A 23,366-nucleotide genomic window follows, 5' to 3' on the forward strand; every position below is an offset into this window, starting at 1 on the left:
TAGGGAATGAATGTATTATAAAAAGCTATGATGCAGTCTGTTCTGGACAGGGGGAGCTGCGAATAACACATGGAATGTGTTTCCTGGATCGAGCATGGTCATGTGAATCAGCCCTTAGTGGGGTTTACCAGGTGCTTCTGAACTAAAGTTTAGAATTTATATTTTATGTTAAAAATGTACTAATCTAAATTTGTATAGCTGTTATATACAGTATGGCTCCCTGTAGGACTGGTGGTTTATGGTTGTTTTTCTCATTTTAGATCATCACCTGTTCACATAATAGCTACCAGCAAAAGTTTACATTCCTATGCCCGTCCTCCACCTGTCTCTACAGAAAGTGAGTCAAATGTATCCAAAAGTCATTGGAAGGAAGAACGACCAGTAAGACATGAGCGAGTGAGTTCTTATTCATTACAATAAACAAAATAGTCTGATCGAACATGTTCTTAATAAGTATATTGGTTCAGATGAAAGTACCACCTTTTCAGATTTTACATAGATACTTTTCATATAGTTTTACTTAAAGAATTTTCACCCCGGCAGCCCCCCTGACTTGTGTCTGATGCTCTCCTTTGTCCTGCGCTGAATCGCGCAGGACAAAGGCATTTTCTGGAGTTCCGGTGACAAATCGGGCTCTCCGTAGGGCTGCCAGGCAGAGGCTTCCGCCTAGCAGTGAGCCCGGTCATCGGCACTGATGGGTGGGCTTTAGTGCTGCCCTAGCCTGTAAAACAGCAAGGGCAGCGCTAAAGCCGGCCCATTAGAGCTGGTGATGGGCCGGTCACCAAACACACTGCTGGGTGGAAGCCTCCGCCTGGCAGTGTGTTATTGTAAATAAAAGGGCCCTTGCCCTGCGCGATCCTGCGCAGGGCAAGGGAGAGCATCACAGGGGCTGCCTGGGTGAAAATATGGGTATGTCCAGGTTCAGCTCTAAAATTTAGAAGTCTCTTGATATTTTACCCAACAACAGATGTTGGCAGACAATATTAGATTGTAAGATGATCCAACTTCACTGACATGCATGGCTGTATTAAAGGGGTGGTCCATTTTCAGATCCCACACTGCATCTCAAGTTCTCCTGACCAGATTTTTTTTACCCATCTGCAGCAGTGACATCAAATCGACGACACGTGACCACTACAGTCAGTCACTGGCCTCAACAGTGTACCTGACGATGCCAGTGATTGGCTGCAGCAGTGACATCACGTGTTGTTGACAGGACGTCTGTCAGGTAATTACTCACCTGTTCTTTATTTCGGATGGATGCCAGGGGTTGTCTGTTTTCTCCTGAAACCAGACAACCCCTTTAAATCAGCTGCACATGTCACTCAAGATGGATCCACTGACAATCTAATGCTGTCAGTCAAAGTTTGTTGTTGGGAAATGCAAGGATTGGGCATGTTTTAACCATTTGATTCCACAGAAGTGAAGATGGGGATTTCTGACAGCCCTTAAATTACTTATGGCAGTAATTGTGAACATTGGGTCATGGATTTTTTTTCTAGTGAGCATACCATCAAAAGGGGCATTGGATGCCCTAATAAAAGGAAAGCAGATCTGACTGCTGGAGTAGCTGAAGGCTAAGTTCACACCTGCGACTGAGGTTTCACAGGAGCCTCCATTGCAGATTCCAAAAACACGAAATACTGGCAGAATGTAGGTATTTGTGCCGGAAACTCAAGAGACCCATTATAGTGAATGGTATCCGTCAAGTGCTGGTGGTGTCCGGCATATGCCAGATCTGGTGATTTCAATATTCTTTTCCTATGCTGGAATTTTGGCCACAGATGGGAACCTAGTAGAAGAGTCACACCTACAAAGGGAAAACATGTTCTTGCATTGCCAATTTGCCATATTTTATTTTTATGAAATCATCTTCTGGTAGATTCATTATAGTACTTTTTTTGTATAATACATAGTTGTGCAATTTTTGAAAATGATGTGCGTTTATTAACCCCTTCCCAGTTGCAATTTGATTATAGTAGAAGGGTAAACTTTTGTAACAGTACGTTGCTGCTCATACAAGAGCACCCTGCTCCATTCATTCCCAGTACTTGGGATGCCCATTCTCTTGATTGGTGGGGTTCCCTGCGTTCGGATTCTCACTCGTCAGATACTCATCTCCTATCCTGTGGGGATAAGTTTAAAACTTGGGACAACTTATTCACCTATGGCTACTTTCACACTAGCGTTTTTACTGGGTCTGGCATGGTTCAGCAAAAATGCTTCCATTAATGGAAAAGGATTTAGGAAAACTAGAAGAATGGTCAGAACTCTGGCAACTGAAATTTAATGTGGATAAGTGCAAGATAATGCACCTGGGGCGTAAAAACCCAAGGGCAGAATATAGAATTTTTGACACAGTCCTGACCTCAGTATCTGAGGAAAGGGATTTAGGAGTAATTATTTCAGAAGACTTAAAGGTGGGAAGAGAATGTAATAGAGCAGCACGAAATGCCAGCAGAATGCTTGGATGTATAGGGAGAGGTATAAGCAGTAGAAAGAGTGAAGTGCTTATGCCGCTGTCAGAACACTGGTGAGACCTCACTTGGAGTATTGTGCGCAGTACTGGAGGCCATATCTCCAGAAGGATATAGATACTCTAGAGAGAGTTCAGAGAAGAGCTACTAAACTAGTACATGGATTGCAGGATAAAACTTACCAGGAAAGGTTAAAGGACCTTAATATGTATAGCTTGGAAGAAAGAAGAGACAGAGGGGATATGATAGAAACTTTTAAATACATAAAGGGAATCAACTCGGTAAAGGAAGAGAGCATATTTAAAAGAAGAAAAACTACCACAAGAGGACACAGTTTTAAATTAGAGGGGCAAAGGTTTAAAAGTAATATAAGAAAGTATTACTTTACTGAGAGAGTAGTGGATGCATGGAATAGCCTTCCTGCAGAAGTGGTAGCTGCAAATACAGTGAAGGGGTTTAAGCATGCATGGGATAGGCATAAGGCCATTCTTCATATAAGATAGGGCCAGGGGCTATCCATAGTACTCAGTATATTGGGCAGACTAGATGGGCCAAATGGTTCTTATCTGCCGACACATTCTAGGTTTCTATGTAATACAATCATCTGCATCCGTTATGAACGGATCCGGTTGTATTATCTGTAACATAACCAAGACGGGTCCGTCATGAACTCCATTGAAAGTCAATGGAGTACGGATCCGCTTTCTATTGTAGCAGATTGTCTCAGAGAAAACGGATCCGTCCCCATTGACTTGCATTGGGGGTCATGCCGGATCCGTCTTGCTCTGCATCCTAGGGCGGAAAGCAAACTACAACATGCTGCAGTTTGCTCTCCGGTATGGGAACGCAACTAAACGGAATGGAATGCATTTTGGAGCATTCCGTTCTGCTCAGTTCAGTTTTGTCCCCATTGACAGTGAATGGGGACAAAACTGAAGCATTTTTTTCCGGTATTGAGCCCCTATGACGGATCTCAATACCAGAAAAATAAAACGCTAGTGTGAAAGTAGCCTAAATTGTACACACACAAAAATGATTCATGTATGGAAGACATGTAATGGAAGAAAAAGCATGTGTGTGCAGCCAAAAAGATAATACATAAGAAATCCAAACTTTCCTAGTACACCAAGGACACAATAGCTATTTGAATACATTTGTGTGTATGGCAGCGCTTACACATTTGTGAATTATTAGCAGTGCTTTCCTGTCGGTTCATGTATTCATTCTTTGTATGAAAGAAACAGAACTAAGGACCGTATTACAGTATAGCATCAATCTGTGTACCGTTCATTTATGTGATAAGCAATGATAGTGACCCTTTAATGTGGCATGCGGCCTGCAACACTTCATATTTTATAGCAAGAGTTTAAAACATTTAACTCACAGTTGCCCAAGCAGGCAAACCCTATTACAAGATGTTTTCTGATTTAACATGTTACTCATACTCAGTGTAGAATTTCTACAATATGAAATTATTCTTTATTTCAGGCAAACAGTGAGTCAGAATCTGGCATTTTCTGTATGTCATCCTTTTCTGATGATGATGATTTAGGGTGGTGTCACTCGTGGCCTCACACCATTTGGCACTGTTTTCTAAAAGGTGAGTAATGCCCCAAAGATTATGATGCATGCTTCACCTTTTCCTTTATTGGGGGTGTATTCACATATGGCAGATTTGTTTCAGAGATTTCATTGTCTGGAACATTTGCTCCATAAAGCTCCTGAGCCTGTGCCATCGCTGTGATGTACTACTAATAGTACACAAGCGAGCGTGAAGGGGTTAAAGATGATAAAATGGCCTAAAATGCCAGAATTGTGCAGGACAGAGACGGTCTGTAAGCGGAGTATATTATTTTTGTATTTTAGGCCATTTTTATACCATTTAAAGTCAGGAAAGTCCTGTTCACATTACTGGTAACCCGATGAACAGTAATAATTCCCATTTTAGCGGTTGCCTGGCCATACAGGGGCTCTTACAGGAGAGTCATTTCACTACTTCTCCTTCAGAATAGATACAGAGTGCTGCGTTTCTCCACCTATGACTGTATGAGTAGCATTTCATAGCGTATCATTCAACATGTCTACCCAAAATAAATAGTGCTCAGAAATTCATAAATTCCAGCAGAAAGTGTAATGAAAATGGAATTAAGCGGGATTCACAGTAGCATGGCATTTATTGGAATACATATTGTAAATATTAAATGCCTATCATTTTATTTAGCTTTGATACGGTTTCTTTCTACATAGGCTGTCATTTATTATGTGTTATACGCCACTTTTTGGCGTATTTAGGTAGCAGGTTTTGTCTCCGAGGTGTTTTGCGACAAAATCTGTAACTTTACCCCCGCTCACGACACTTTTGCGAAGGGGCGTGGCGTGGAAAAAGGGCCAGCCAGCCCATCTCATTCATCATTTTCCATGCCAGCATGTCGCATCTCAATCGCCAGTCTTAATAAATGTTCCCCATAGTTTTTTTATTTTTTATTTTTTTTTATTTCATACTTTTTTTTACTCCCATTATTTTAGGTGTTTTTCCTGTCCTATAAAAAAGCCTATGGTAAGGCACCTGAAAAAAACACACCTCCTCTAGACCATGCTGCATTTTGGAAAAAAAATGCAATTGACCCCAAAACACACCAAAAGTGAAGAAAACCGGCATAAACAAAAAAAAATTGTAGTCCATTTTGTTTCGGTGCTGTTTTTTTAGCAAACGTCTAGGCGCAGTGTTACAAAAATCCACCCTAGGTTAAGAGTATTAGATGTGTAACCAGACGCTATAGAAAAGCACCATGGCATTTATGTCATGATTTTTTCCGTGGCCTGTAGGCAACATGTTCTACCATCAGCCAATCCTTAGGAGTGAACCGGGACTATAGTAGATGTTAAATTGCGCTTCAGCCCTTAGCTGCCAATTAGACTATTCATCCCCTTGTGGGCACATTTGCCAAAGTGTAATTATTTGTCAAGATGCACTAGACAATCAAGCAATCACTATCAAGTACAACTAGCGCTTGATTGAGCTATCACGGCCTCCATTTTACTGTACTTGGATTGGAGCATCAGCAGCATGGGGTCATAATGAATGCATCTCTATCTATATATAGCTGTCATTTTAATTCTGCACTTCTGACACGTTCCTCGTCTTGAATCTTGTTCAGGCACACGTCTGTGTTTTCATAAAGGACGCAAGAAAGTATGGCAGGATGTGGGAGACTTTTCCAAAAGCATGCGCTATAGATCACAGCATGATGCCAACGCTGGCTCCCAGAAGGTAGTCTTCTAGATAAATTCCAGTTATAAACCTTGTTTGTACATACAGTATGCATCCATATGATGTTTTGTGTAAAGTGCAGTATTTTTCAGTGCGTATATGTGCAGTGTTCTGCTCTTTACCCATTCAGCCTTTTTGATGAAGTGGAATCATCGGGGAAGTCTGCCTATCCACTGCCGATCACACTGACTGCAAAAGCATCTTTTTTTATTTTAGTCTTGTTTTAACCGCAGTCATCAGCTAATTTTTCCCCATGGGAGTCTGGACTCCAGCATGGAGATAACAAATACAAACAATCCAGCAGTGGGGAGTTGTGGCCATGTCCACTAGACTGGTACAGAATGCTGCGGTCACTCAATGCTACAGTATATTAGGCCCTGTTTACTGTTAATGTTAATATTGATGAACTACTCCCCATTGAATAGTGTTTTACTGGAATGTTCTGACATGGCACCGCCTGGTACTACGCCTCGCGCTCGGCATGCCGTATTCATGTGTCATTTTGTACCATTTGTAGGGTTATGGATCAGATGGTTTGAAACTGATTTCTCATGAAGAGAGTGTGTCTTCTGGGGAATCCATTCTGCAACTGACGTTTGACCCAGGTACACAAGAAGGCTTGCTTACAGTGGAGTGCAAATTGGATCACCCATTCTATGTAAAAAATAAAGGTAAGGCCACTGTGGAGCAGTCTGTACTATAGTACCATGTTCATATACAGCAGTTGTGTTGTCTGTTCTTGCCTCTTATTGTTTGATGTCTCTCCCTTAAAATCTCATTTACAGTGGGGTCCTTTTGACCTATTTTCATGAGCTTGTTACCTTCCATGTACAAGTACTTATTGATACGGAGTTTAAAGGGGTTTTTCAAGTGTTTTATACCCGCCGATTAGTTATTTGAAGAGGCAAACTCCCTCTTCCTAGGCATGTGACATCACATTCATTGGTCACTTGGCCAATTCAAGTAAATAGGGCTGAGATGTGATATCAAACACAGCCACTGTCCAAAGGATGGTGCTGTGCTAGGTAAGCTGTGAGGAGGCCACGATTTCCTCAAACAGCTCCATTGGCAGAAGTGCTGTGTGTCAGAACCCCACAATCAGATCCTGATGACCTATCCAGTGGCTAGGTCATCAGTATATGAAACTTTGGAAACACTTTTAACCTCTAGGGGACCCGCGTCATGTACGGCGCTGGTGGACGTGACTTAAGGACCAGTGCCGTACATGTACGGCAGGCTAATTGGCCGGGTGCAGGAGCTGCCCCGCCCGATCAGCAGCACGGACCCGGCAGTCACTGACAGTTGAACCCCTTGTATGCCGCGGTCAAAGCTGACCGTGGCATGCAGAAGGTTTGCGGAGCGTACGGGTTCCCTCCGCTTCCCCATCGGGTCCCCGCGCCGCAGTGATGGGGACCCGATACCTTCCATAGGCATCGGGGCTTGCCTTCTACGGAAGCCTGTGAGATCCAGCCCCGGGCTGGGTCTCACAGGCAGGCTGTCAGCATAAAAGCTGACAGGCAATGTATTACATCACAGGATGTATTGTAACGCATTGCAGAGGGGATCAGACCCCAGAAGTTGAAGTCCCAGAGTGGGACAAAAATAAGTAAAAAAGTGTTTTTCATAATAAAAGAAAAAGAAAATAAAACACATAAAATTGTAAAAAAAAAAAGAAAAACAGACATATTGGGTATTGCCACGTACATAACGACCGGCTCTAAAAAAAAAATATCACATGATCCACCCCCCTCACCTGAACACCTTAGAAATAAAAACTGTGTCAAAAAAGCCATTTTTTTGTCACCTTACGTCACAAAAAGTGTAATACCAAGCAATCAAAAAGTCATATACCCCCCAAAATAGTACCAATCAAACAGTCATCTCATCCCGCAAAAAATGAGCCCCTACCTAAGACAATTGGGCAAAAAAATAAAAATATGGCTCTCAGAATATGGAGACACTAATGATATTTTTTTTTTGTTTCAAAAATGCTTTTATTGTGTAAAACTTAAATTAAAAAAAGTATATATGTTAGGTACTGCCACGTCTGTAACGAATTGCTGTTTAAAAATATCACATAACCTAACCCCTCAGGTGAACACTGTAAAAAAATTTTTTGATAAAAACTGTGTCAAAAAAGCAATTTTTTTGTCACCTTACATCACATAAAGTGTAATACTAAGCGGTCAAAAAGTCATACGCACCCCAAAATAGTACCAATCAAACCGTCATCTCATCCCGGAAAAAAAAATCAGCCCCTACATAAATCACTAAAATAATATGGCTTTCAGAATATGGGGACACTAAAAAATATATTTTTTTCAAAAATACTTTATGATGTAAAACTGAAACAACCAATTTTTGGTATTGTCGCGTCCTTAACAACCTGCTCTATAAAAATAGCACATGATCTAACCTGTCAGATGAACACTGTAAAAAACTAAAAAGTCGGACATGCAGGACTTTTTAGTCCGGCGGCTTTCGCCGTGCTGCGCCGGAGCTCCGCCCCCGTCCCCATTATAGTCAATGGGGACGGAGCGGCGGCACGGCGAAATAGCGGCAGGACGGATCCGACATGGTGAACAGCATGTCGGATCCGTCCTGCCGCAAGTGTGAAAGTACCCTAAGCCTTCTAACATCCCAAAAAAAGAAAATGTAATTTACAAAAGGATCCAAACATGAAGTAGACATATGGGAAATGTAAAGTAATAAATATTATATGAGGTATCACTATCTGTTTTGAAAGCAGAGAAATAGGAATTTGGAAAGTTGCAAACTTTTTGGTAAATTTGGGATTAAAAATAAAAATGAAAAATATTGACTGAAATAAACTATCTCAGAATGGCTTAGATAAGTAAAAATATTACCACATAAAGTGACACTTGGAGAATCTATTATAATAAATATTTATTTGATTAACCATATATCAAACATGATTAGTAATAAAAAAAAATCAAACTAAAACAGAAAAAAAAATACTATTACATATACTATAATGTCTATAGATGTTTCCATGTATTAATACTTTCTCTCATAAAGTGGGTATACTTATTAAATGTGTGGCAGATTACGCAAATGTATAGTATAATTGCTCCAATGTCAATTTGGCATTTGCTACTGCCCCACAGAAAATAGTAACCCACCACTTAATCGTACAATAATGATCACCTAACTGTTTCAATCTCTTCTTAATAGCTCTTCATGTAGTAGTAATTGACACTCAAAATTAATCCAAAAAATGTATAATCTTAAAATAGTAATAAAAGAGATAGCTAAAATGTCCACGCACATAATCTATATAGGAGATATGATCCTGCTGATGTCTTAGCGAGTACTCTGATATAATATTATTACAGAAAAAAGTTTACGTTTGTGCTCCTTTCGATGCTATACCCACATGAACTCATATTTAGTTCAATTGCGATATTTGTATAGGCATTCTGTATTTCAAGACTGTCTGTTTTTCAATGATGGCAGTCTGTTAGTTATGCTTCCCAGAGCTTACTCACAATACATTGCCTGTGTCTGCCGATCGTGGCGTCCCACGTGGTGGTTAGACATTAAAGTCCTACCACACCGCTTCCTTATTATGTAAGGAGACCGTGACTTGCCGATATGATTTTGCAGCCTCACTCTCCCCAAGCCCGGCGTCCCACGTGATCGGGTTCTTTAGTACGGCTGGCGGTTAACTTGGAAGTGGGAGTGCTTTGTGTGAAGCACTTCACGGTAGCTCCGATATCGCAGCACCTATTCAGTCACCAGATGTCGGTGGGTGAATTGTCATTTGCAGGCAGGTTCTGGAACACCAAACGCGTTTCGGAGTTTACACTCACTCCTTCAGTGGTAGAACCTGCTGTGGTCCTCCTCCCTTTATATAGCCATCATTGAAAAACAGACAGTCTTGAAATACAGAATGCCTATACAAATATCGCAATTGAACTAAATATGAGTTTATGCGGGTATAGCATCGAAAGGAGCACAAACGTAAACTTTTTTCTGTAATAATATTATATCGGAGTACTCCCTAAGACATCAGTAGGATCATATCTCCTATATAGATTATGTGCGTGGACATTTTAGCTATCTCTTTTATTACTATTTTAAGATTATACATTTTTGGGATAAATTTTGGGTGTTAATTACTACTACATGAAGAGCTATTAAGAAGAGATTGAAACAGTTAGGTGATCATAATTGTACAATTAAGTGGTGGGTTACTATTTTCTGTGGGGCAGTAGCAAATTGTAAATTGACATTGGAGCAATTATACTATACATTTCCGTAATCTGCCACACAATTAATAAGTATACCCACTTTATGGAAACTTCTATAGCCATTATAGTATATGTAATAGTGATTTTTTTTTATGTTTTAGTTTGATATTTTTTTTATTACTAATCATGTTTTGATATATGGTTAATCAAATAAATATTTATAATAATATATTCTCCAAGTGGTCCCAATTGAGTGAGTGGTTGTCTAAATGTTATCAATATTATATATTCTTCTAGATTGGGGGAGTCAGACACGAGCACCCTATCCAGGAAAACAGGGGGAGAGCCGCCTTTTACTAGCTATCATAATTTATAAAGTGACACGTGTCAAATTTTCCAAAAACTGCCTGGTCCTTAAAAAGGTTGTCAAAGTTATGAAAAAAATAGATAAATCACTGGAAATCTGATGGGCAGCAATATATAACTGAGCTAAGCAAGTTTTAGCCCAAAAAAATTATATTTCCTCATTTCCCTGGTTCTCTTCTGGCCCTTTGTTTACCTGCAATAACAACAATCTCTGAGATTTTCTCTCTGCAAAGGGAACTGCTGGGATACCCAGCAGCATGTTGGGATACCCAGCAGCATACACTCAGGATCTTCCCCCTACCTGTTGTGCAATGCTCTGCAGAACTCCTCTGTCACCTCCTGTGCCCAGCATTTGTCTCCTAACTGCCTGCAGCTACTCAGTAAAGCCTTCAGACCTGAGTCTGTGCTGCTGAAGGGTTTAAAGTTTCCCCTGAAGAATCCAGGGAGAGAGCAAAAAGCTGCAGCTCAGCCATTGCAGGGGGGCGTGGCCAGCACAGTGTGTACAGACTCATATCTGCGCAGGCTTGTGCACGAAACATCAGAGCAGGGATTGAAGCTGACATCACAGGTCATGTGACCCTCAGTGAAATCTGAGAAAGCAGCGACTGTAGATGCAGTAAGTGCATGGTAAAGCCTTTACAATTGATTAATTAGAAACATACAAAGAACAAAAAAATTGCTCTGACAACCCCTTTAAGGTGAAATTTGGCAGGGTCCTGAAAGGGTTAAGGTGGGTAATCAAATCCTCTTCTGTTACAATAGCTGGCAAGGAAGCAGATAATGGGAATTCTGTAAGATATTGGTGTGAGCAGCTGACCCCAAAATAATTTTTTGTACAGCATAGTCTAGTAAAATAATGTGATTTTATTTTTATTTCCAGGCTGGTCATCATTTTACCCGAGCCTAACCGTGGTTCAGCATGGCATTCCCTGCTATGAGATGCACATTGGTGATATATGTCTACCTCCAGGACATCCTGATGCCATAAATTTTGATGATTCTGGTGTTTTTGATACCTTTAAAAGGTGATCTTCAGTAACCATTGACTTCTTTGTGTGTGCGTCCTTGTATACAGATAATTTATTCTTCTCTATACTATTAGGCTACTGTATATGGACAGTTTTCATATACAACATATTCTTTTTCCCTTGTTTTGTTTCCAGTTATGATTTCACACCAATGGATTCCTCTGCTGTGTATGTGTTAAGCAGTATGGCACGTCAACGTCGGGTTTCCTTATCCAATGGTGGCGCAAGCAGCCCAGATTCAGAGAAATCGGACTACAGCAAGGACTGTGCATCTCCACAAACTTCTTACACTTCATTATATAATAAAACTGGCAAGAGTCACAGCTCAGGGACTGCTAACTCTGTGATGGCCACATCTCCCAATAAGTGCAAACGACCAATGAACGCCTTCATGCTTTTTGCCAAAAAATATAGGGTTGAATACACACAGATGTACCCAGGAAAAGATAACCGGTAATTTCATAACTGATGTTTATACCTTGCTCTACAGAAGAAGGCTGCATGTGTTTTATGTAGAAATATTTTATTCCACCTACAGTTCCTCCTATAGTCCCTTTACCTGCACTATTGTTGCAGCTCACAATGATCTTCTAGGTGGGTAGTCCTCTTAAAGAAGATATCCACTATACATGGGATATGAGGGAATTAAAGACATTTATAGCAGCTCTGCAGGATGTGCCGCCAATGTCAACCTGAGTCCCTTAGTCTCAGAGGCTAACTCCAGAGTTTGCCACAAAGGCAGTTGCCGCTATGGGATCACTTTACTGTATTTATACAATGCCCTCATTGTCTTTATATGAAGCTGTATGAATCAGTCATTTAGTAAGCTCCCCCTAGTGGCGGCTGTGTAAGGGAAGTAGATGATTGGAGCTCTGTATGAGAAAAATGCTAGGGTGCATCAAACCCTATAAAAAGACTTACCGTATAAATTGAACAGGTTTTTTGCAGGACAAGTTGTACTTTCTTATGGCACCATTTAATATTGCATACAGTGTAGTGGGAAGCAGGTAAAAAAATTCCAAATGGGGTGGAACTGGGGGAAAAAAAACAGAATTCCGCCAGTTTTATTGGTTTTGTTTCTACAGCGTTCTCTGTGTGGTAAAACTGACCTGTTTCCTTCATTCTTTGGGTCAGTACAATTACAGCGATACCACAATAGTTTTTCTTGTGTTTTAATGCTTTAACAAAATTGGCAAAAAATGTTTTTTCTTTTCATCCCCCATAACGAGCTGTGTAAGGACTAATTTTCTGCGCAGTGATTTGTACTTTTCAGGGACACCATTTTGGGGTGTGTACTTTTTGATCACTTTTTATTAAATTTTTTGGGGAGGTGAAGCGAAGAAAAAACGGCAAATTGTCCATTTTTTTTTTTTCCATTATGGCAATCATTAAATTGCCTTTCTCACAATTAGATTTTATACATTAAAAAAATTAACTGTGACATTCTGTATATTCCAATGTAGTGCTGCCACCTGCAGGCCTACATTGGACTATACCCATGATACGCCTGGTAGCCTCGTACAGGCTCAGAGCCCACCTGATGGTCATGTTTTGAGCAGGTGATATAATTTGTGTCAATACATCAGGACTTGCTACGATATTCATTCTGTGGGATATTCTCAAATCCTGACCGGCAGGTGGGCCCTGGGGGCTGGAGTTGGGGAACACTGCTTTAGGGTCCATTCACACGTCCGCAATTTTGTTCCGCATTTTGCGGACCCATTCATTTTTATGGGGCCGCACGATGTGCATTCCAGCTCCGGAAATGTGGACCCGCCCTTCCGGGTCCACATTTCTGTTCCCGAAAAAAAATAGAACATGTCCTATTCTTATCTGCAATTGCGGACAAGAATAGGTATATTTTATTAGTTCTGGCGATGTGCGGTCTGCAAAATGTGAAACGCACATTGCCGGTGTCCATGTTTTGTGGATCCGCAGAACACGTTACGGACGTGTGAATGGAGCCTAAGAGCACCCACTTGGAACATAGACACAACTGACTGGAGATGTTCATTGACTTCTGTAAGAGAGTTTTGTAGACAGTTGACCAGTGTGTCAGTCATTGTACAGGGAAAGAGCAGATAAGGTATATGTGTAATCTTTCATTGTATGCTGCCCGTGAGGATAATAAGATGACTGCTGAAAAGTGATCTGTAAGGAACAGGAAGTGTCAGCACATTATTAGGCTTCGTGACCAGTGCAAAAATTGAATTTTTTTATTTTTAAATAACATCACTTAATATAAGCTTAAAGGGGTTATCCCATCATAATGATCACTGTTAAATCTGTTAATGATTTGACAGTGATCATTTTTGTAAATATACTTTATTAACAAATTCCCACCGATTAGGAGAAAATTCATCCCCACTTACCTTATTGTTGTGACTCGGTCTCCCCTGGTTACGACCACCGCTCTTCCGCAAAATCCCGATGGTCGCGCTTGCCCAGAAGACTTCTTTTTTTCTCCCTGCCGGGCCACTCGCTGTCCTGAACGCGCACGCGCGACGGTGACTTCTTCCCGGCCAGAATAGTACAGAGCTGCGAACGCGCACGCCGGCTCTGTACTATACTGGCCAGAAATAAGTCACATTGCGCATGCGCGGCAGCGTGCGCGTTCAGTCCAGCGCGCGGCCCGGCCGGGAGAAGACTTCAATCAAGATGAAGCCCGCCCCCAGCCAGAATCCAGGAAGTGAACGCGCGGTGGCAGCAGGTAAGTATAAAAACGCAAAGTGGGATAACCCCTTTAAAGGAGTTGTCCCATCTTGGACATTAGGGTCATATCGCTAAGATATGCCTCTAATGTCTGATAGGTGCGAGTCCCATCTCTGGGAACCACACCTATCCTTAGAACAGAGACTGCAAAGTGATGGGGGGCACACTGAGCATTTGCGGCTGCCCTTCATTCATTTCTATAGGACTGTTAAAAAATAGCCAATCGCTAGCTTGGTTATTTCCGTAAAGCCCATAGAAGTGAACAAAGGGAAGGCTGCACTTGCGCTGTGCGCTTCCCATTCATTTTAATAGGACTTCCGAAAATAGTCATAAGTGCTGCACGTCTATTTTCAGCAGTGCGCCAGAATTGAATGAAGGGCAGTTGTGCATGTGCGACTTCATTCTAAGGATAGGTGCGGGGCCCAGAGGTGGGACCTGCACCTATCTGACATTTGGGCTATATCCTAGCAATATGACACCAGTGTCCAAGATGGGACAACCCTTTTAAAATAAATATAAGAAACAGTTTTCTGATGACACATTCCTTTTAAAGGAGTTAGCCCATCTGGGAGATTGATGGTATATAATAGAATATGCCATCAATGTCAGGTAGGTGCTGGTATCACCTCTCCTATCTCCGGAACGGGGCCTCCAAACTGAAGGAGGGCACAGTTTACATGTGCGGCATGCTCTCCATTCATTGCTATAAGAATTGTGAAAATAGGTGAGAACCATGCTATAAGAACTGGCGCACTTACACTGGATGTGCTAGGTAAGTACAGCTCACTTCAAGAAAGGGGTTTTCCGAGATTTTGATACTGATGACCAATCCTCAGGATAGGTCATTAGTACCTGATCGGAGGGGGTCTGACACCCGGGACCCCCGAAAATCAGCTGTTGGAGAAGGCACCGACGCTCCTGTGAGTGCCGTGGCCTTCTCTGTGCTTACCAAGTACAGCGCCGTACATTGTATAGTGACTGTGCTTGGTATCCAGGGTGTTAGGGTACTTTCACACTTGCGGCAGAGGATTCCGGCAGGCAGTTCTGGCAATCCGGACGCAAACTGATGGCATTTGTCAGACGGATCTGGATACGGATCCGTCTGACAAATGCATTGAAATACCAGATCTGTCTCTCCGGTGTCATCTGGAAAAACAGATCCGGTATTAATTTTTTTGCATTTTTAAAAGCCGGATTCGGCACTAATACACTTCAGTGTAAATTAATGCCAGATCCGGGATCCGGCATTCCAGCAAGTGATCAGTATTTTTGGCCGGAGAGAAAAAGAAAACCGCTAGTGTGAAAGTAGCCTTAGACCCCCACCGATTAGATACTGATGACCTACTTGTCATCAGTATCAAAATCTTGGAAAACTATTTTAAAATAGGCATGCCCTCTCCCCTTTACATGTTTAAAGATAGCAGGCTAGCGGCATGTTCATTATATCATTTGACTTTGTCTTTTTATGTGCTGAGTGGACATTTTCTTCCCACATTGTTGGATAGATCTAGAATACAGCATGCAATAATTTGTCTGAAAATCCGGGATGGAGAACAAGAAGCCACTTTAAAATAAAAAATAAAAAAATGGACAGGAGACTTCGGGAAAGGGGGGGTGACAGATTTATTAATGTAGTTACACCAGTCTTCAGCATAATTACCTCATTTATCAAATTCACACATTGCATAACATGGGGACAATTTTGTAGCTAGAAAAACCCCATCCGGCCTCAGGTCTAGTCACTTGAACTAACAGAGTTGGTCCTGTGTCAATACTAGAGAAACTGGGGTTGTTGTCATAGCAACCACACGAAGCTGGGATCTCGGTTGCTATTGGCTGCAAGACCCCCGCATGTTTTTTTCTAATATAAAACAATTGAGTATCGGAGGAAGAACCCTGCTGCAGGGAGCGCAACTGTAAGGCTAGATTCACACCTGAGCGTTTTACAGCGCGTTCTTACGCGATGTAAAGTGCTCAACAGGCAAAGACCAATGTTTTCCTATGGGCATGGTTCTCACCTGAGCGTTTTACAGCGCGTACGAACGCGCTGTAAAACACCCTACGCCCCAAGAAGTACAGGAGCTTCTTTAGGGCGTATTGTCGCTCGTAACACCTGTTTTTCATTGTACACTTCTGTGGTCAATAGCAAGAACGCGCGTTTCCAAAATACAAAAACGCCCAAAAATACGCCTCAAAAACGCCTGTAAACAGCACTTATCGAATACGTTCAGGTGTGAACCCAGCCTAATGGCCAGTTCTCAAGGAGTTTTTTTGGCGCTGATTTTGGATTGTTTCTGCCCTTAAAATCAGCTCTAAAAACGCCTCAAAACAGCCTCCCATTCATTTCAATAGGAAGCAGCACTTGCTTCTTTTTTACACATGTAATAAAGAAGCAGCGTATCCTACAGTATATAGGGGCAGAATCTCTCATTTAAATGAATAGGAAGCAGAAAAAAAAACAGCTCTGTGAAAGTCCATGTATATTTTTGTGTGTTTTCCTTAAGTTTTTTGGTGCAGATCTGCTTCAAATCTGCTAAAAAACACTCAAGCTGAAAATTCAGCTTTGTACTGAAGTGAACACCCATTGGTTAAAAAAAAAAAGATATCAAAAACCGCACAGAAAAACACTTTTTTTTTTTGTGCTGAAAAAAGACGTGTATACCACGCAGATTTTTTAAACGTGTAATTTAAAATCGGTCGCGTGAAGCGGCCCTAAGGCTGCAGTGTCCGCTGGGAGGATTCCCCTACAGAAAGCATGGGTGTGTGCATTTCCCAGATGCCACTGAGTGACATCCATCCCTCATAGAGGAGTGTGGGGGAAAAAAAAAAACCATATACCACTTGGTACGCTTTTTGTTTCTACTGGATTTGGTGTCCATCCGAGCTATGGGACAATACTCCAAGCGCATACATTAAAGGTACACTGCAGGCACATTGTGAAAAGACACAAGTTTTACAGCAACTATTTTCAGGAGAAATGTTCTTGAGAACATGGTAGTGGACACTGCTCTCTAATATGTGGAGAGTTGGACGGTAGACGTTGCAATTTATAAATTTCTGTTTTAGACAAGCGCTAAATCCATGTAAAAATTATACGCAAGCCATGGTAAAAGCAACCAATCACAGACCGGTTTTCATTTAATACTTTGCTCTTGGAAAATGTAACCATTATTGTGATTGGTTGCTGTGGGAAACAGAGGTTTCTGCCCCCATTGCGGAAAAAAAATAATAGCTTTGCAATATGGCATCCAATGGAGCATTACGCACTTTTAAAAAAAAAAAACTATTATTATCCCTTTGTATGAAAGTCAATGGAAGGAGCTGTTCATGAGCGCTGAATGTAATCACTGATGGATGAGGACTCATGTGAACATCAAAGCATCTAGTGGTTGAGTAGAAGTCTTGGCAGACCTTTCAGCAGACAATCTAACATCTATAGGACTGTCATAACCTGTTGAAGTTTGGAACTTGATCTGACAGATTAGACTTTAACTGCTTTATCGTGGTGGCAGCTAGTGTACACATCTTCCAGGGTCAGTGAATAACACGTTCTGCCAAATGAAAATCACATGTTGATGGTGGACTTAATGGCTGGCTTTATATAGACCTCATGAACACGGCAGGGAACAGTCTAAGGCCCCTTGCACACGGGCATCACAGATTTTGTCCGGGTGCATTGCGGGAAACCCGCGCAAGTGTGCACGCAATTTCAGTCAGTTGTCTGCGATTGCGTTACGTTGTTTTTTCCGTGCGAGCGCAAAGCGTTTTAATGTGTTTTGCACGTGCATGGTAAAAAACTGAATGTGGTACCCAGACCCAATCCCGGACTTGTTCACTGAAGTTCGGGTTTGGGTTAGGTGTTCTGTAGATTTTATTATTTTCCGTTATAAGCACATTCTTTAATACAAAGTGCTAAGTAAAGTGTCCCTTGAGGGTTAAAAAAAATGTTTTAAAAAAATTACTCACCTCATCCACTTGATCGCGCAGCCATTATCGTCTTCTTTCTTCTTCTTGCAGGACCTGCAAAAGTGCCTGCGCTGACGTAATCGCGCTCACCATGTGGTGAGCGCAATGACGTAAGTGCAGGTCCTGCAACAAGAAGAAAATAGACGATAACTGCTGCGCGATCAAGTGGATGAGGTCATTTTTTTAACCCTCAAGGGACATTTTACTTAGCACTTTGTATTAAAGAATGCTATTATTTTCCCTTATAACCATGTTATAATGGAAAATAATAAAGTGAATGGACCTCATCCCTATTTATTATCATCTCCTTAGCAACCATGCGTGAAAATCGCATTGCATCCGCACTTGCTTGCGGGATGGTATGCGATTTTCACGCAGCCCCATTCACTTCTATGGGGATTGCGTTGCGTGAAAAACACAGAATATAGAACATGCTGCTATTTTCTCTCAACGCACAAGTGATGCGTGAAACACATCTCTTATGTACACAACCCCATTGAAATGAATGGGTCCGGATTCAGTGCGGGTGCAATGCAATCACGTCACGCATTGCAACCGCGCAGAAAACTCGCCTGTGTAAAACGGGGCCTAATAGTTGTCATTTGTCACATACTGATTTTTGTGGTTTTCAGCAAAAAATTCTTCTGACTGACCCATAAAGTCCTTATGTAGCAAAGGGTTTATTCCAGACTGGTTCATTACAAGCAGAGGGGCTGGCCTACAGTGGTGACCTTAATGCAAGAGCGTTGTTATAGAGCATCCTGGGGGGATTTGGGTTGAATCTAGAAACGGTCAAATTGCTTTAGGTCAAATAGTTAATGTCAGATAAATCTGCCTGCACTTGCTGAAGAGGTCACATAATTGAGTTTGCATGATTACTAATTCTCTGAAAAACTGCTAGGCGTCACAATCTGGATGTCATTTTAACAGATTAGCTGCGTACCACATCTGGAGCTTCCAGCATAACAGATTTGTAAGGTTTGCAATTGTTTTGCCAATAATCGATCTGTACTTGGAGAAGAACAGCAAATACTTTACGGTTTACAGGGTCCCTTGGCAAGAGAATCAGAAAAGTAAAGAAAAATCCTGCGACATTCTGCTTTTAGTAATGTCACCTATCATTGCAGGGGATATTACTGATAAGTGTTGATGATAGTACAACTTTATTTTTCCCCAGGGAGACTTGATATGACTTTAGTGTGCTATAGTGTAGCCATTTCTTGCATACATTTTACAATATCCATGTTTTTTTTTTTTACAGTATACAAATGTGTGTGGCCCCATGCACATGACTATATCCGTTTTGCGGGCCACAAAATACGGATGCAGTCTCGGTTACATCTGTATTTTTTGCTGATCCATTGACATGTTCTGTACTTTTGCGGAAAGGACATACGGATGCAGAGAACACAGATAATCTCTCTACATTGCATCCATAAGTCAGTTTTGCAAAGAGATAGATTATGTCCACAAAATGCGGACAGCATGCAGATCTCATCCGTATATTGCAAATCTATGATTTTCAGACCACAAAACGTATATCTGTTCGTGTGCATGGGGCCTATGTCAGATGCACCGGCCAACCCATAGGGTGACCACAGTCATAGCTGTGTGTAAAATAAACTTCTGATCTTTAGCTCTGACGTGCTTTCTTCTTCCAGAGCCATAAGTGTGATTCTTGGTGACAGATGGAAAAAGATGAAGAATGAGGAAAGGAGAATATACACAATAGAAGCTAAAGCTCTGGCTGAAGAACAAAAACGTATAAATCCTGACTGTTGGAAGAGAAAAAGAACAAATTCAGTATGTAGTCTGTCGTAGTATTCTCTCCCTCCAAAATACTGGGCTGGTTACAGAATGTCCATCAAATTAAATTCATTGTACAATAAGTGTTCCTTGTGACCAGATACAGCTATATACAGTATTTATATAATGGATTCATGAACAGAATATTAACTGTTCAGGTCACCGCCTGCAAGCATGAGTGTACACCTCTGATCTCATTGCAATATGTTAGAAGTCTGCAAGTTACTTAATGTCCCTTTACACTGGCCAATTCAGCAAGCGCCTGCTTGTCAGTAAAGGAGAGCACCTCATTTACGTGCAACAATCTTCTCCACAGTATGGGGAGGAGCAGTCGCTAATGCCATCATTCTACCCCATACAGACTCGTTGTTTGTCGGCAGCAGATTGCGTTTACACAGCACGATCTGCTGCCAGCAAGCAATGATTTAGGTGCCTACACAAACTATCCAATCGCCTGATGAACGAGCAAGTAATCGGCACCTTTAGGCCTCATGCACACGACCGTGGTGTGTTTTGCGATCCGCAAAACATGGATGTGTCCGTGTGCGTTCCTCAACTTGCGGAACGGCACGGATAGCCATTCAAATAACTGCCTATTCTTGTCCGCAAAACGGACACGAATAGGACAGGTTATATTTTTTTTTGCGGGGCCACGGAACGGAGCAACGGATGCGGACAGCACTATCTTTTGTAGCCCCATTGAATTGAATAGGTCCGCATCCAAGCTGCAAAAACTGCAGCTCGGATGCGGACCAAGACAACGGTCGTGTGCATGAGGCCTTACACCATCAGATAATCGCTAACGTTAGCAATTCTCTAGCATATTTCTCCAAATCCTCTGTAAACCAGTTAAATTCAGAAAAAGTTTCATGCTCTTTTTATAGCACAGCCTGACAAGAGATACTAATTACGGGTGATTTATTCTGAAATTCTGATTTTTCAGGGCTCACAGCAACATTAAATATGAATGTAGCGGGATATTGTGTCGAAACATGCGGTTCGGCTGGATGGAAGAAGAAAGTCTGACATCACCGTGTTGTGAATGTGCTCCCAGACCGTACTAGCAGCAATGTCACAGAAGTAATCTGACTGAAGGCTTTCCTGTTTTAAACTTAGCATTACATATGCAAAAATATCAATATTTTAAACCAAATCGCCTTATTTTTGAAAAATTATATATCAGGTAATATAGGCTTGAAAAATCGATATCCTGTGGTGCTACAATGAGGTGTGTATCAGCATATTGTTTTTAAAAACAACCAGGTTAATAAAAATGGGAATTTATAGAACATATAACTGCTGTTCATCGACCCTACTGCTTATTAATATGTATTGCACAAATGTAATTATCTTTACGTTAGAATGTGTATGTTTCTGACGTGATATGTTAATGCAAGGTGCATGAGCACTAACTGACTATTCATTGCCACTGAGCTACATTTATATTTTGGCAAGTGGATCATTAGCTTCCTTATAGACTGAGGGGCCAGCAATTTCCTACAGACCCCTCCAAATGCCAAGGTGTTGAAGCATAAGATTTAGTCATTTAGGTTGCCACAGAATCTACAGATATAGATTTTATTTTGCTATAAAAATGTCATTATTGATGGGGGGGTTGACTTTGCACTTAACTCTGGTGCAACACTTGCACTTTACTTTTTCTTGTGTCTGTCGGAATAAACAGACGCATATATTGTTCTGTGTTGCGGCTGTAGGACTGATGAGTGGAAATCTTGGCTCCTGAATTGCAGCTGTAATACAGTTTGTCAGCATCATCTGCCCCAGTAATATTTGCACACTATATTCTTGTATATTTCAAATAAATGTTGTTGAAATGGTCTTGTTCCCAGTCCTTATTGCGCCAACTTTTAGACAACTCAAGTACAAAGGAAAGATTTTATTAAATGATTCTGAACTACAATTTCATATTCATCATTAGCAGCTGAGGCTCAGCGATGTTTTCCATATACATTTATTTTACAAAAATCACTGCCAAATTCTCCTTGCCACTTGTTTGGTTTTAGTTGTCAGGACGGGGTTAGAATTATTGGCCCAGATTTAATGTTCCTGCACCAAAAATCTCTCTAAAAAGTGGCACAAATTGGCACATCTAGGATTTCTACAGTTTTTTCAGATGCACCACAATTGTTGTGTAAATATCTGTCTATACCAACTATTGGCTTACTTTAGAGTCAGAGAAAAGTGTCTAACCCTGCATCAAATTTACCATCCACCCGGAGCCCCTGTGATAAATCTGGTGTAGGTCTGGACAGCCTAAGTTTACGCCATTTTTATGATTGGTAAATATGGGCTATTTGCACTGCCTATATGCCATTATAAGATACCAGGGCGGTCCTGATGGGGCAACCTTTTTAAGACTTGAGTAATGTGGAACAGATTGATTGCTAGGAAAAGTTGCCTGACAATTCCAATAGAGAAAAAATCGTTGTTTGCCATTGTGGGTGCTAGAGGTATGGTACCCGACAGCAATCACAGCAAAGAAGGAAAAAGCTTGGTAGTATTCCCAATGTGTCAATCCCATCTCAGCCTTCATTACTATTACCCAGATTTTGAACCTCCATACACAAACCGGTTTGGAATGGCCACTGACACTAGTAACATTTTATTTGAAAGCACACACTACTTAGCATTTGCTAAATTAAAAATATAATTACTTTGCATTTATCAAAACTGGTGTAAAGGAAAACTGGCTTAGTTTCCCATAGGAACCAATGAGATTCCACCTTTTTTCCAAAAGGAGCTCGGAAAAATGAAAGGTAGAATCTGATTGGTTTCAATGGGTGACTAAGGGCTTATGCACACAACCGTATGCCCTCCGAGATATACGGTCCGTGAGCGGGCCACATGTCCTGGAGCGGCATACATCGTGTGCACGGGAGCGCACAGCATCATAGGTTACTATGATGCTGAGTGCATCGGGCCGCCCGTTGGACTATTGTCCTGCACTCATGATATTAGGGCATACGGTCATGTGCATGAACCCTAAGCCAGTTCTACTTTACACCAGTTCTGATAAATCTCCCCTATTATATGAACCCTTTGGTTTACAACCAGAAAAATAGTCCAGATGGGAAGATCACAGGTAAGGAAGTGTAGCTTCACACACACTGCTGTGGAACTAGCCTGCTAATCCATAGCTCGTGTTACATGCGGATTTGGCCACAGGCCTCACACTTTGCTAAGGGTGAAATACACAGAAAAATTCCATGACCAGGCATCCTCTGTACTAAATTGATTTATTACAATATATGTGAACCCAACCCAAGAAAGCTAACATAATGGGGGTCATTTATCAAAGCTTTGATATCCCCTGCGTTGCCAGAGGATGCCCTTAATTTATGACGAGGCTTTGGCTTTGTCATAAATTAAGTGCATCCTTCAGTAGTCCATGTGCCTAGATTAAAATTACTCTAGCCCCTGACTGGAGAACATTTCAAATAAGTCATTTTAAGCCTGGAATTTGCTGGGGTTGATGACCCTGACAGCCATGCTACTTTTTATGCTA

At 41.4% G+C, this 23,366-nt stretch overlaps 1 protein-coding gene across 1 annotated transcript in view; it reads left to right on the forward strand.

Moving 5' to 3' along the window:
- Window positions 1–22,612, forward strand: part of HBP1 (HMG-box transcription factor 1) — a 36,584-nt gene extending 13,972 nt beyond the window's left edge. Inside the window, exons 4-11 of the mRNA XM_040412819.1 lie at window positions 261–396; window positions 3,966–4,077; window positions 5,636–5,748; window positions 6,266–6,419; window positions 11,209–11,353; window positions 11,492–11,809; window positions 19,696–19,837; window positions 20,784–22,612. Coding sequence (XP_040268753.1) covers window positions 261–396; window positions 3,966–4,077; window positions 5,636–5,748; window positions 6,266–6,419; window positions 11,209–11,353; window positions 11,492–11,809; window positions 19,696–19,837; window positions 20,784–20,801 — 1,138 coding nt within the window. The 3' untranslated portion in view covers window positions 20,802–22,612. The remainder of the gene's footprint in view (window positions 1–260; window positions 397–3,965; window positions 4,078–5,635; window positions 5,749–6,265; window positions 6,420–11,208; window positions 11,354–11,491; window positions 11,810–19,695; window positions 19,838–20,783) is intronic.
- The last annotated feature ends 754 nt before the right edge of the window (window positions 22,613–23,366 follow it).

The sequence above is a fragment of the Bufo bufo genome, chromosome 1 (assembly GCF_905171765.1).
Source record: "Bufo bufo chromosome 1, aBufBuf1.1, whole genome shotgun sequence".
NCBI classification, from domain to species: domain Eukaryota; kingdom Metazoa; phylum Chordata; class Amphibia; order Anura; family Bufonidae; genus Bufo; species Bufo bufo.